General features: G+C 49.4%; 1 protein-coding gene across 3 annotated transcripts in view; it reads right to left on the reverse strand.

Annotated features, from left to right (window-relative positions):
- LOC138513283 (POC1 centriolar protein homolog B-like) overlaps positions 1–13,900 on the reverse strand; it is a 406,367-nt gene that overhangs the window by 231,852 nt on the left and 160,615 nt on the right. For all 3 annotated transcript variants that reach the window (XM_069627999.1, XM_069628000.1, XM_069628001.1), the window contains one exon: positions 13,726–13,794. In XM_069627999.1, coding sequence (XP_069484100.1) covers positions 13,726–13,794 — 69 coding nt within the window. The remainder of the gene's footprint in view (positions 1–13,725; positions 13,795–13,900) is intronic.

Genomic DNA, 13,900 nt, shown 5'->3' on the forward strand with positions numbered 1-13,900 from the left:
CACTGCTTGGCTGACCCTGGAATCCTCTCTGGAATCCCTGTCGATGCAGTAGAATCTCGTGAAGGTGTGAGTAGGCCGCAACCTAGCTATCCTGCAGATGTCCAGCAGGGGTACACCAGACAGGAACGCTGCTGTCGCAGCGATCGCTCTGGTAGAATGGGCTCTCAGATGGCCAGGCAGTGGTCGGTTCGCCAACCAGTGACAATGAGTGATGCAGCTGGAGGGCCACCCGGAGATGGAAGCCTTGGACAAGGCCCTCCCACGGTTCACAGGACCAAAGTTCACAAAAAGTTGAGATGTGTTGGGGAAACTCTTTGTGCGAGCCACATAGAACTTCAGAGCACGCGCCACATCCAGCGAGTTCAGAGTCCTTTCAGCCGGCGACAAAGGTGTCAGAGAAAACACAGACAACACCAAAGGTTCGCTGAGATGGAATTCCGATGGGACCTTTGGCATGAAGGAGCAGCACCATCCTCATATTGTGGAAAGTCAGATAAGGCTGCTTGCAGGATAGGGCCAGGATCTCACCTACTCTCCTGGCAGAGGTGATAGCCACGAGGAAAGCCGTCTTCCATGAAAATTACTTGAGAGGGGCTTTATGCATAGGCTCAAAGGGGGCCCCAATGAGCCCCGTCAGAACCACGTTGAGTTCCCACGCAGGGACAGGGGCCTTCACCGGCGAGAACGATCGGGGCAGTCCTTTAAGGAACTCCTTGACCAGACGGTGTGACCAAAGCGAAGACCGCCCCAGAGACCTGGTGCAGCGGGAGATAGCCATCAGATGCACCGTGATGGAGGCGTGAGCCAGACATGCCCTGGCCAAGGACAATAAGTATGTAAGGATCTGCGGGACCGTGACCCTCAGAGGGTCGATCTTCTGTGTCCGGCGCCACGTCGCGAATCGCTACTTGTGCCCGTAGTACTTAAGAATCGACGACGATCTGGCAAGGGCAAGGACCTCCTCCGGAAAGCTTGTACCCACCGAACTCTAATGCTGCAGGAGCCAAGCCTTCAGTTTCAGCGACCCTGGGTCGTGATGTAGGATTGCGCCTCCTTCTATGGTGAGCAGATCCGTGACCACTGGCAACTTAACTGGTGGTGATGCCAGCAGGCTGTGAAGGTCCGGGCACCAAATCTGCCTCGGCCATGCTGGGGCGATGAGGATCATCCTGCAACGGCACCGTTTGAGTCGAATGATGACTCGCAGCAGAAGGGGCAATTGAGGAAATGTGTACAGGAACAGGCCTTCCCACAGTAAGGAGAACGCGTCCCCCATGCTCTTCAGATGGTGGAACCTGATGACGAACCTTTGGCAATTGGAGTTCGTAACCGGCGCAAACAGTTTGATCCAGGGTCTGCCCCACTTGAGGAAGAGAATGTCCACTTGATCCTGCCAAAGCTACCACTCCTGGCAGGAGTGTAGTTCCCTGCTGAGGGAGTCGGCGATGGTGGGTACAAGTTCTTGACTCCCATAAGGTGAAAAGGAATGAGGAACATCCTCTGGACGACTGCCCAGTGCCACAAATCCTGCGCCTCTCTGGAGAACGCTGGGGACTTGGTGCCCTCCTGCTTTCAGTTGTAGAACATTGTGGTGGTATTGTCCGTGAAGACCCTCACCACCTTGCCCTTGAGGGACGGGAGGAACGACTTGAGGGCCCAGAACAATGCCCGCAGCTCCAGGACATAGATGTGGAGGTCCCTCTCCTCCAGTAGCCACAGGCCTCTGCATGGAGACGTCCGGTGTGAGCTGCCCAGCCCTCCAGGGAAGCGTTCGTGGTGACAGCAACCTGTAGAGTCTGATCAGGTAGATCCAAAACATCATCATACCGAGCAGCGGCGTGATGGTCCTCACCGTGGGCGATCTCTAGTGCCAACAGCCATCGCACCTTGCCCAGAATGGATGCTATCATGTCTTCCAAGGGAGCCGCCAGGCAGGAGACCGTGTTGAGGCTGGACCTCAGGAACAGAGTGTCTTGTGATGGAATCAAGCAGGACTTCGGATATTTTACGGAGAACCCCAGATGGTCCTCTCCCTGTGATCAACGGCAATCTCCCTTGACTTGGCACGAATGAGCCAGTCGTCGAGGTATGGGTACACGTGTATTCCTTGTAGGCACAGATGGGCTATCACTGGTGACAGGCACTTTGTAAAAACTCTGGGCCACACCTTCAGTCTGAAGGGAAGGGCCTTGAACTGGTAGCGCTTCCCCTGTACGACGATACGCAGGAACTTGCAATGTTTTTCGTGAATGGGGACGTGGATGTGTGCGTCCTCTAGATCCAGCGACGACAGGAAGTCTCCCACCTCCAGTTGGACGAACACGTGCGGCAATGTGACCATCCAGAATTTTTGGGACTTGATGAGAATGGGCCACCAGCCCCCGGTCCTCTTTTTTACTAAGAAGTATCTGGAATAAACTCCAGAGCCCCAGAGTTGCTTTGGAACCAGCTCTATCCCCCCCCTTTTTTAACACAGCCCATACCTCCAGACGCAGCTGAGTGATGTGTTGTTCCTGGCGAGCCACCGGTGGTATCCGCTGACACTTTAGCTGAAACTCCCAAGTGTGTACGTGGGCGTGAGCGTCCAGCACCCATCGATCGGTGGAGATGTTTTCCGACACGCTGATGAAGTTCGCCAGCCAGCCTCTGACCGGGGTGTAGGCCCGACGTCTTGGCCGGATCAATCCTGCTTGGAGGCCTGCGCGCCGCCTTGGGAGCCTTGACAACGACGGCAGCCACCTCCGAAGGCCTTGGAAGGACCCCTGTAAGCCTCCTGGGTCATGGAACGGGAGGGTTGGCGGTACGAGGACAATCCTCACCCGAAACCTTTCAATGGTCTGCCCGACTTCCCTCCTGAGGAATGAAAGGACAGACGGTGCTGTTGCAGCTTGCCCAAGGCACGGACCATCTCTGTGTCGGTCTTGATGGCCTGCTGTGTTTCATCTACGCCCTTTCCAAAGAGATTGTCCCTGTTGAACAGCATGTCCAGGACCCTCGTCAGAACTTCCTGCCTAAAGTTGGTGGCCTTCAACCATCCACGACGACGGAGGCAAACCTTGTTCCCCATTTGGCAGAACCACGTGTCTGCAATGTTCTGAGCCACAGTGATGGCGTGGTCCGACGCCACCTCGCCCTCCTGAAGGATCTCCAGCACCTCGACCCGTTAGTCCTTGGGGAGGAAGTCCAGTAGTGGGGCCATCTTGTACCGTAACTCTCGGTCATACCTGACCAGCATCACTAAAGCGTCAGCCGCCTTGACTGTCGTAGCCACCGAGTAGATGACCTTTTTACCCATGGCGTCCAACTTCTTCCCCTCGCTGTCTGGGGGAATGGAGGCTGAGGATGATGGGTTGGATGACTTCTTCCGCGCAGCTGCCAAGCCCAGTGAGTCTGGTAATGGCTGTGGCCGCAGACACTTGGGTGCAGACTCGGGCACCCGGTATTTGTTCTCCAGCCGTTCTCTTTTCGCTGGGGCTGAGGCAGGGTTTTTTTGCAGCACCAGGCCCTCCTCCCAGACATCGTCCAGGAGAGCCACCACCAGAATGGTCTTCCTTTTCGCCTCCCGGCGTTGATAAAGGAAGCCCTACTTCTTTGTCTCCTCCGGCGTGAGCTGTAAGAGTTCCAATGCACGGGCGACCATGGGGTGAAATGAACCCACTTCGTCCGGGGGAGAAGCACTTGGAGGTGGAGAGATGTAGCTGTTGCTGTCTGTTGTCGCTGTGTCTGTCCCCGTATTCCTAGGGCGGGGGAGGGCCTGTGTGGCGGCTGGTGAGGCGGCACAGGGTTAACCCAACCGATCACTGTTCATCAGAAAGGTTTGAATGAGTCTATCTAGCTGCCAGTTTCAGGCGATGTCCCCAATAAACTCAGTTAAGGAATCACCACATAATAGAATTCTTCAATGCTCAGTTTCTTGCAAACAAAAAACTGTGTGTATGCAAACAAAAATCTGCATGTCCCCTGCAAGTATAGTGAGCGGGGTGTTGCGGGGGACACCTCAGCAGCCTTTTTAAACATGTTTTTTACTTACCTGCAATGCTACCACCAAAGGGTCAAACGTTTAGTGTTCTAACCTTTGGTGGTAGCATTTTTCGATCGTATTGTACGGTCAGACCTTTTTTTTTCAGTCCGATCGCACAATACCAAGCTCTCAAGTGGTTGCTTGGAAGCGCCTGCCTCTCTCAGCATGGTCCGTTTCCGTGCATCTGCTTCTGCCTTCGGTTCTGCTTCCCACTTCGTCCGCTCTGCATCTCTCTTCTCCACTTCTCAATTGAAAGTGTTCATCATGTTTAAATGGCCCGCGCAGCTGATTTCCATTGTAACAACTAGTCTGCAGGTTTCTCGTGGTGTTTCCTTCAATCCCCATTAACTTCTTTTTCCGCGTCTCTGTAATTGAGGCTTTATGGGAGTTGGAGTCCATAGGATTTTAGATCTTTTGAAGTTATATCGTTTTTGGATCTTTGTTTAAATATAAAATAGGAGATGTTAAGTGAGTATTATGTGTATATGAGGTATGAATAATATTCTGCTCAGATTTTTTGCAGGAAGGGTTTTTTGGATCTTACAAGGAGAGGGACTTGTAAAATGACAACAAGCTATTAAGAATTTCGGAATTATAAGGTCTTCATCTCTGGGAAGGGAAGAATAGCTTGTTTCTCCCAATGAGTTAATCCCATCTCTCCGACAGACACCTCCTCCCATGCATGCGATCCTACCTCATAATACCACCCCCAGGGTCAGGATCAGGTAGTAGCTGCTGTCCTCTGGCCACATGGGGGATATATTTAGCTAGGAATCAGTGATGACTCCACAGAATTCATCCCAGTGCCCATAAATGACTGGGAATTTTGGAAATGGTAAACCAGATTGGCTAGTCTAAAGACAGCCACTGGAATTGGTGTGGGGTCAGGAAAAGGTTCCAAAAAGCTGTCTTTGTGACACACAGATTTCACATGCAAGAAAGGGGCTTATTGCCACCCTCAGAGGTGGGCCCCCAGCTTAGGCAATGTCTGAGGTGGCATATAGCCCCAGCAATGTAACAAAGAAGGCAGCTTTGTTGTCCTATTCGCTCCTCCAACTCCCTCAGGGTCAGTTGCTTCTCCAAGGAACGAGTTGGGGGTAGATATCTTTCTTCGGTTGGGGCCTCTCTCTAAAACTTGAGGATAACCATCTTAGGTTCCTGAAGCACCTCTAAAACGTCCTCTTTGCTTCTGCCTTCGTTCTTCCTCCCAGCTATTATCTCTGTCTGCTTCGGCATTGGGCTCCTGGCTACCCTCTAATTTCGGGCCCAGATCCCTGCCCACGCAGCCGCATACCCGCACTGCCTCCTGGCAACCCTTGCACTTGGGTCTGTATCTGCAACTTCTTGCACTTACCACCTGCTGACCGCACTACCTGTTGTTTTTATCACATGTTCAGCACTTTCCATTCCTCACCTGCCACTTGCACCTTCCCTCTCCCCTGCACTTGCGGGTTTTCAATGTCACTGGGCCTAGTAAGATCATTGTTTTTTTTGTCCTCCCTTGTTCCCCTCCCTTACCTCGTCGCGCTCTGAAACACTTGTGTATGGGCGCAATATAAATATCATATCATATCAGACCCCCAGCATACACGTGTGTCAGTCCTGGGATCTTTAGTGGGGTCTCAGTCCCGGCTTAAGGCAGTTTGAGAAGCGAACAAGCACAAACAAACGTCAGTGATATAGAGCTTGTGGTGGTTAACAGGCAATTAGGCCACAGCCAGTAGAGAAAACAGGAAGTGGGTTGGCAGTTCGTAGGCATTGCGTAGGTCATGTCCAATAACTGTCCAGTAGCTTGCCAGTGCACAGGGCATTCCCTTCGGCCATGGACCTAGCAAAGTGGTGACTGGCCAGATATGGTGGCTTGGGGATCACCTTCATGGATGAAGGACATGTTGCAGGGGCATTGTGGGCCCAGTGTGCACATTAAGTGTCTAGGAGATGTCCAGGGCATGGTCTTCTAGACACAATGTACCCTCGAGGAATGAATCTGCACTGGGATTTAAATTGCTATCTATAATGTCAAATCTGTGTGGAAATGTAAAATGATGATATCTGGCCATCATCAGCTAACTTTCCGATCGATATCCCTATTATTTACTCACCTAAAACGAACTGTGCAAAGAGACAATGATCTAATATAACCTGGAACAAAAGAATTATATTTAACAACAAGATGGCAGGATCATACACAGTGATTATCTTGTAAACAATGTAATCGAATCAGCCAATAGAAGGGGGCAGGCATTGATGGTACTATCATTGGATGCACATAAAGCCTTCGATATGCTTGACTGGGGCTATATCCGAAACTCACTTACACACTTTGGCTTCGGCCCAAACTTCATAAAATGGACACTAGCAAACTACCAACACCCATCCACCAGCCTCAGAATGAATGGAGCCAAGTCCGACCCGATCAAAATCTCAAGAGGCACTAGGCAGGGATGTCCCCTGTCCCCCCTGGTTTTCGCCCTCTCCATGGAGCCATTCGCGATCAGGGTTCGCCACGATGCAGGGATCCAGGGTCTGGCGGTCAAGTCCCAAACATATAAAGCCGCCCTGTACGCAGACGACGTCCTCCTCACCTTAACCAAGCCAGAGGACTCCATGAAAGCCCTGTGGAAAGAACTACTAGACTTCGGGGAAGCCTCAGGGTTTAAGGTCAACCTCACCAAGTCCACAGCTTTAAGCATCAACCTTCCCAGCCAGCTACTATCGGACCTGGAGAGAGAATATCAGATCCCCTGGGCCAGAAAGAACCTCCCGTATCTAGGGGTCCAGCTCCCCTCCGCTTTAAGCAGACTATACAAAGCCAACTTCCCGGCACTCCTGAAAGAGCTCAATTCCGATCTCTCACGCTGGCAAAAACAGGAGATCTCCTGGTTGGGAAGAACCACGGCCGTAAAGATGAACCTCATACCTAGACTCCTGTACCAGTGTGCGGCCATACCCACTCCAATCCCGAAGCAAGAGATCCAGAAGTTACAAAAGAACATCATGAGCTTTATCTGGGAAGGGAAACAGCCGCGCATCCCGCGAAAGATCATGATCCGGGGTCGGGAGACAGGGGGACTGGGAGCACCCGACGTTGCAAGATATGCTCTGGCCGCTCAGCTCTCACCGGCGTTCGCCTGGCTCCCCGCCGCCTCCAAGCCCTGCTGGCTGGAGCTGGAGGAGGCCTGGAGCCCAGTCCCTATATCCTCATTGCCACACCTGAAGGACCCCAACGCAAACAAGGGAATGGGTCTTCTGTCGGCAACCGAAAACACAGTTAAAAGCTGGAGGAGAGCGGCGCGACTATGGAGTGTCCGCGGCACGACGGGCCCACTCACCCCGGTCTGGGGAAACCCAGAATTCACCCCAGGCTGCATCCCCAGTAACTTCAGGAGATGGAAAGCTGGAGGGCTGGAGAAGATACAAGATTTTTACGAGGAAGGAAGCCCTCTAGACTTCGAGGCCTGTAAGGCAAAGTTCGACGTGCCGGAGAGCGAAAGATTCAGATACACCCAGCTCCGCCACTGGCTTTCGAACAGAGAGATGAAGCGTCTTGGAACTAGGGCCCTTACAGCCCTGGAACTCACCCTCACAGGCTCCCCTCCAAAGGGCAGAATCTCCACCCTCTACAAGCTCCTGGACAGATCAGACCCATCCCGCAAAGAACCATACATGCTGAAATGGGAAAATGACATCGGGAGGCCAATCGAGCTGGAGGAGTGGAACCACATCTGGACAAGAGCAAACAGAAGCTCGAAGTGCGTGTCCAACAAGGAGGGAGCATTCAAGGTATGCTTCAGGTGGTATCGAACCCCAGAGACACTAAATAAATGCAACCCCTCGATCCCCCCGGCTTGCTGGAGAGGATGCCCAGACAAAGGCACACTCTTCCACCTGTTTTGGTCATGTCCCAAATCTATCCAATTCTGGAAATCAGTGCTGGATCACATCAAGCAAATCACAGGTCTCTCCATCCCATGGGACCCGGGCATCGCTTTATTGGGATCAAGCGGGGAGGGCCAATTCCCCCTCTCCGGGCACAGAGCAGAGTTATGCTCCCACCTATTGACGGCCGCGAAAATCTCCATAGCTAGGCTGTGGAAAAACCCAGAGGGCCCAGCAGTACAGATGTGGTGGGCAAAATGTTGGGACATAATTGCAGCTGAAAAGATAACTGCCCTCCGATTCGGAAACAGAGACAAATTCTCCCTAACATGGGCTCCCTTTTTGGACTACACCAAGAATTTCCCAGGGTTGGCACGTCAACCCCCCTCTTTGCGCTGGATGGACAATACCTAATAAATACAGAAGGGTCAATGCAGTAGCAGAGGTCCATACTGGCCCAAGACCCCGTTGGTGATTAAACCCAGGAATAATACATCAAGCCCCGGACAATCTGACATTCGGTGCCACCCACTCATGACCCAGCGCCTAATATACTTTCATGGATCCCCTCCCGCCCACTTGTAACCCATCACAGCCCACCAGGGCCAAATTAATCGTTTGCCCTTCCCCCGGACCTGTCCCCTGACCTGTTATTACTGTTGTTTTGTTTTGCTGTTTTACTACTTGTATCTTGAAGCTCAAAGTCGCTGCTCGCAGCGCTCTTTATGCACTCGCTAACACCTGATGCAATGTTTGTACTAAAACCAATAAATATATTTTGGGAAAAAACAAAGGTATTTTATCTCAATACATGAATACAAACATAGTGCTAAGCAAAGCAGACGGTAATTACATCTGAAAATCAGTACTCATTCTGCCCAATTAGATATTCCAAGATGGCGCTCTGTATTAATGAATCAATAGACCTGAGTTGTAAATATACTAGAGAGCACCGGGGTTGCTTAGCAACGCCCCAATGAGGAGACGCGGAGAATCAGAGTGAGAAGATGTGAACAGGGAGGCAAACGCGACTAATACTGAGAGTCGCGTTAAACAGAACTAGAACCAAAAGGAAATACTTATTGGAGGAATGTTACAACTGAAAATCTATTGGGCATAAGGGTTAGCCAGTTAGTTAACATGGGGTCTTTGCTTTTTATAGATGAATTCTTTAACACACCAACGCCGCAAATGGCAACGCCATAGCGTCCCTGACAACTAAGGGAAGAGACAAGCGTTATTATCACCCGCTCCTTAATGAAAGCTATGAAAAATTGTATAACCATGATAACGGAGAGGAATGCGATATGTAGGGCTTTAACACATCATGAATTGAAAATGAATCAATTAATAATAGTGGGATGATCAAACATTTTAGCTAATACTATTATTGTCCACAGACTGGGTGGATTGAGATCGTCGCTATATGAGCAACACTGCCAATGACCTGTAATACAGTAAGGATTTGTAAATGTACTCTGGCTTCGCTGCTCATTGAGAACGAACTGAGTGAGTTAGCACTGTATGAATAAATGAGACATAGAATGATATGAATCAGTGCCGGCCTTGAGGTTGAACCCAGCGCTTGCATAAAGCGACTGCTCCCACACAAGACCCGTTTAGCTAACTTATTTTTAACACATTTGAATAATCTTTATCTACAGAAAATGGCGGAAGAATTTCTTGAAAAGCACAAAGGGCTTTAATACTCATATCACTATATGTTCAGAGGTCAATGTATTGACACGCAAGGATTCCTAAAACCTTTTTCTAAAAATGTCTATTTGAGTAGGCTATTCAGTGTTTTCACAAAACACTAAAACTGAATTTCTTTTTACTTCTTATTCTAGAATTCAATTACAACGCCAGATATCCTTACCTGAAGAGGGGCGGTTCAGGCCCGAAACACACAGTAACCAATAGGAGACATTAATCCGAGAGATCCTATCTCCCAAAGAACTGAAATACCAACTCCTATTTAGATATCTGGATTTTCAGATATCAAAAATTCTACTGTTTATATGCAAAAGACTAGTAACAGAATAGGTGATAGTCTAATATTGTTGAAATTGACTTATATGAATGTGATAAGAAACATTCCTGATCAAATTTTCGAATGTTCTACAGTTACTAATAACTAAAAATATATTTTTCTTATAATCCTGAATTGTACTTACTTATGTGTCTTCTAATTAATGTTCTTGCAATTACATTGGGCCTCATTACAACCCAGGCGGTAGAGGGTTAACAGCGCCGGTAGAGCTGCTTGCGCTGTTAACCCTCTACCGCCTCATTATGAGGTCTGCTTGCGGGTCCCGCTAAGGACGTCTGGTAAAACCAGGCGTCCTTAGCGGGACCCACTAGCAGACCAGGATGCTAACAACGGGCCCGTCATTAACGGGCCCGTTGTTAGCATCCTCCCCAATCCCATTGAGCCCTATGGGGGCTCAAATGGGAAAGGGGATGTAACGGGTCCCAGATCCAGGAAAGGGAATTACCGGGTCGGAATGGCCCGGTAATTCCCGATTCCAGGGGCCCAGTAATTCCCCATTCCAGGAACCGAACTGAAAGCGGCATGGCTACCTCCATACTCGTAATGAGGCCCATTGTGTGAATATGTGCCTTTAGTCTGCCCTTGATGCTGTTTGAAGGACCATTTCTCTACACTATTTGCTTGATCTGGTAGCACAGATCTGACCAGGAGCACCTGAAAATCTGCAATAAACATATTCTAGCTACAAAAACCGAATGGAGGCTAATACAGAGAGCACCTCCACATCCGACCATCCCTACCATGGTCTTCACCCAGGTCGCATTGGGTGGCCTGGATGATTGGGACCATCAGCAAAGCCCTGGCCAAAATGGCCAATAGCCATGACAGCAGTCCCTGCCCAGAAGGCATTTCAGGTGACTAGTAGAAAACCAGGCTTTGTATGGGCAAAGTGGTCAGTGGGCAACGCCAAAGAAGAACAAGTTACTTACCCATGGTAACGTTCTTTCGACTGGATGTTCCTCCCACATATTCCTCATCTTATGATATATATTCCTGCTTCAGTTGCTTCGGAATTTTTTTTTCGGCAGAAGGCGCTGTGTTTCGATGCAGTCGACTCGATGTCCCTCGAGGGATTCCAACCCAGAGTCGACATTGACTGCATATATAGCATGCGCAGTGCCCCTTGGCTTGAGTTGCATTTATATACGCCTTCCTCGTGCAGAATTATCAGCCTCAGTGAATCCTAGACAGTACTAGACTCTGAAAGAGCGTAAAGTCTAATGCTGAAAATTCTACAGCGGGGTAGGCTGGAAGGGGCGATGAGTAAAACGTGGGAGGAACATACAGTCTAAAGAACGTTACAGGGGTAAGTAACTTGTTCTTTGAATGGATTTTGCCCTCCCACGTATCCCTCATCTTATGATAGACTGCAGTGTTAGGTTTTAGAGGAGGGAGTACGAATTTTCAGTTGCAAGATTTGTCATGGACCGAGTACAAGACTGCTTTCCCAAATCCTCCTTTCTGGTTAGAGGATGAATCCAGACAGTAATGTTTTGTAAAAGTGTGCAGGGTAGACCAAGTGGCTGCCACACAAAAGTTTTTTATCAGCACCCCTATTTGAAGAGCAGAATATGTTGCCATGCCTCTTGTGGAATGGGCTCTTAGGCCTTGTGGGAGATATTTTCCAGACAATCTGTAGCACTCTGAAATAGCCAGAATTATCCATCTGCAGAGAGTTTGTTTAGTTACCGGAAGTTCCAGTTTGTGCCCAGTGTACCCAATAAAAAGTTGGTCATGTTGACGTATCTTTGTCATCTGAGAAATGTAAAAGCTCAAAGCTGTTCTGGGATCCCCTATGTAGCCTTTCCTCTTCCTTGCCAGAATGAGGGAGTGGATAGAAATGATAGGTTACTCACCGTAGTGACTAACTTACTCTTAGTCCCCTTTCCTCCATACTGCATGGGCGTCCCTCGCAAGGGACGGGAGACGGAACCTTTTTCACCAGAAAAAACCTTCGCCTTTAAATTAAGAGGCGCGTGGGGATGCGGCCCTGGGAGCATGCGCTCCTCTGACTCCGCCCTCCGGTGGCACACCTCAGTCCCCATAGACGCGTAGATAATACATTTAACATTGCCTAATGACACCATTTTTATTAGGGGGGAGGTTGGTGGGACGTATGGGGGAAAGGGGACTAAAGACTAAGAGTATGTTAGTCACTGCGGTGAGTAACTTATTACTCTTACTTCCCGTCTCCTTTCCTCCATACTGCATGGGCGATTACAAATGAGTGTAGCCCCAGGGTGGAGAGGAGACCCTCCTTAAGCAAACAGGTTTCTAAGAACCACCTGTCCGAAAGCCACGTCTCCTCTAGAGCCGGCATCCAAACAGTAGTGCTTGCAGAAAACCGAAGGGTTGGCCCATGTGGCCGCCCTGCTCATAACTTTCCAAGAGACATGCCACTGGAAAGCGATGGCCGTTCCCTTGGCTCCGACCGAATGGGCGTGCATGTTGGCCAGCAGTGGCTTGAGCTGTCGCTCGTAGGCTTCTTTGATGGCCGAGACCAACCAACGGACTATGGAGGCGTTGGAGGCCTGATACCCTGGTCTTGATCCTCCGAAGGTGACAAATAGAGCGCCACGACTTGCGGAAGCCCTTGCTCCTGTGCAAGTAGAATTTCAGGGCATGCCTGACATCCAGGCAGTGCAGAACTCTCTGTACCTTGTCTTTGGGCTCAGCAAAAAACGTGGGCAACACGATCTCTTCATTTAGATGGAATGCGGACGCATTTTAGGTAGGAATCCAAAGGACTACCTTGTGAAACGTAGTGTATGGCTTAGAGGCGACCAGCGCCTGGATTTCGCTGATTCGGCGAGCCAAGGTGAGGCCGACTAACAAGGCTGTCTTAATGGTGACCAGCAGATGTTTGCAGACGCCATTGGTTTGAATTGTTTGAAGTATCCGCGCATGGAATTACATGGCAGATTGCATCTGTAAATACCTTTCATCCTTAGGTCCTTGCTCAAGCAACATGCAGCATCACCATTTTTTGCATGTTCAAAGCGCTCACACAGCCCGGGGGCATCGAGGCGCTGTTACAGGAGTTTTTGTCTTAGTTGAGTATTTATAATGCGCTTAAATAACCTGAGGTTTCTAAGCGCAGACCCGGGGATCGAACCTGTGTTGCTTTGTGCCGTTTTGCTTCCAAGGCGAGCACGTTGCCGTTGAGCTATCCTCCCAGGATATGTCTATAAGCAGACAAGACAAGCATCACTATCCAAGAGAAATGCTGGTTGTTACAGAGGAGAAGGAGATGAAAAGGAACCTGGGCGGCCAATGACGTTCAGCATTATGCCTTCAAATGCAAGCCTATGCCCTGTACTGTTGATGTAGGGAATTCTATAGATTACTGTCTAGCACCCCGGGTAACAAGTAGGGCAAAACATAAACAGAATGTATACACCCAGCGGGATATTCTCCAAAGCAGAGAAACAAAAAGAGCTCTCCATCTCCACCCACTAAACTCGTTCATCCTATATGGTCATGCAGTTATCTTCGGCAAACCTAAATAATGAATACAGAATTCCTTGGGTTCTAAGTTGTGGTAGCTACGCAAGGGAGAAGCCTGGGACTTTGATTAATGAACTATAAAACTTCGATACTACCGTAAATTATAGCTACTGAACTAGCTCACAAAATAACAGTCTTTAGATGTGATTTAAAATACATTAATCTACTCAAATATCGGTTACAATTAGAATGAGCAATACAGAATACAAGATCAGTAGAAAACTCAAGATACGTGGCATGCAAGCTTCTAAATGTTTGAACAAACCTGTGCATCTGTTCCGCCGGAGGCAAATTGTTCTCCACTCCTTGAAAAAGCAACAGCAAGTACAGGACCCTGAAAACACAAAATAATAAGGTTAGGCACGCAATCATTTACTCAGTGTTAAGAGTTAACTTAGTGTGATGAATCCAATGGTGACATCGCTTCTTTCCCAGCAGTG

This window comes from Ambystoma mexicanum, chromosome 12, assembly GCF_040938575.1.
Source record: "Ambystoma mexicanum isolate Mex_15411 chromosome 12, UKY_AmexF1_1, whole genome shotgun sequence".
In the NCBI taxonomy this organism is placed as follows: Eukaryota; Metazoa; Chordata; class Amphibia; order Caudata; family Ambystomatidae; genus Ambystoma; species Ambystoma mexicanum.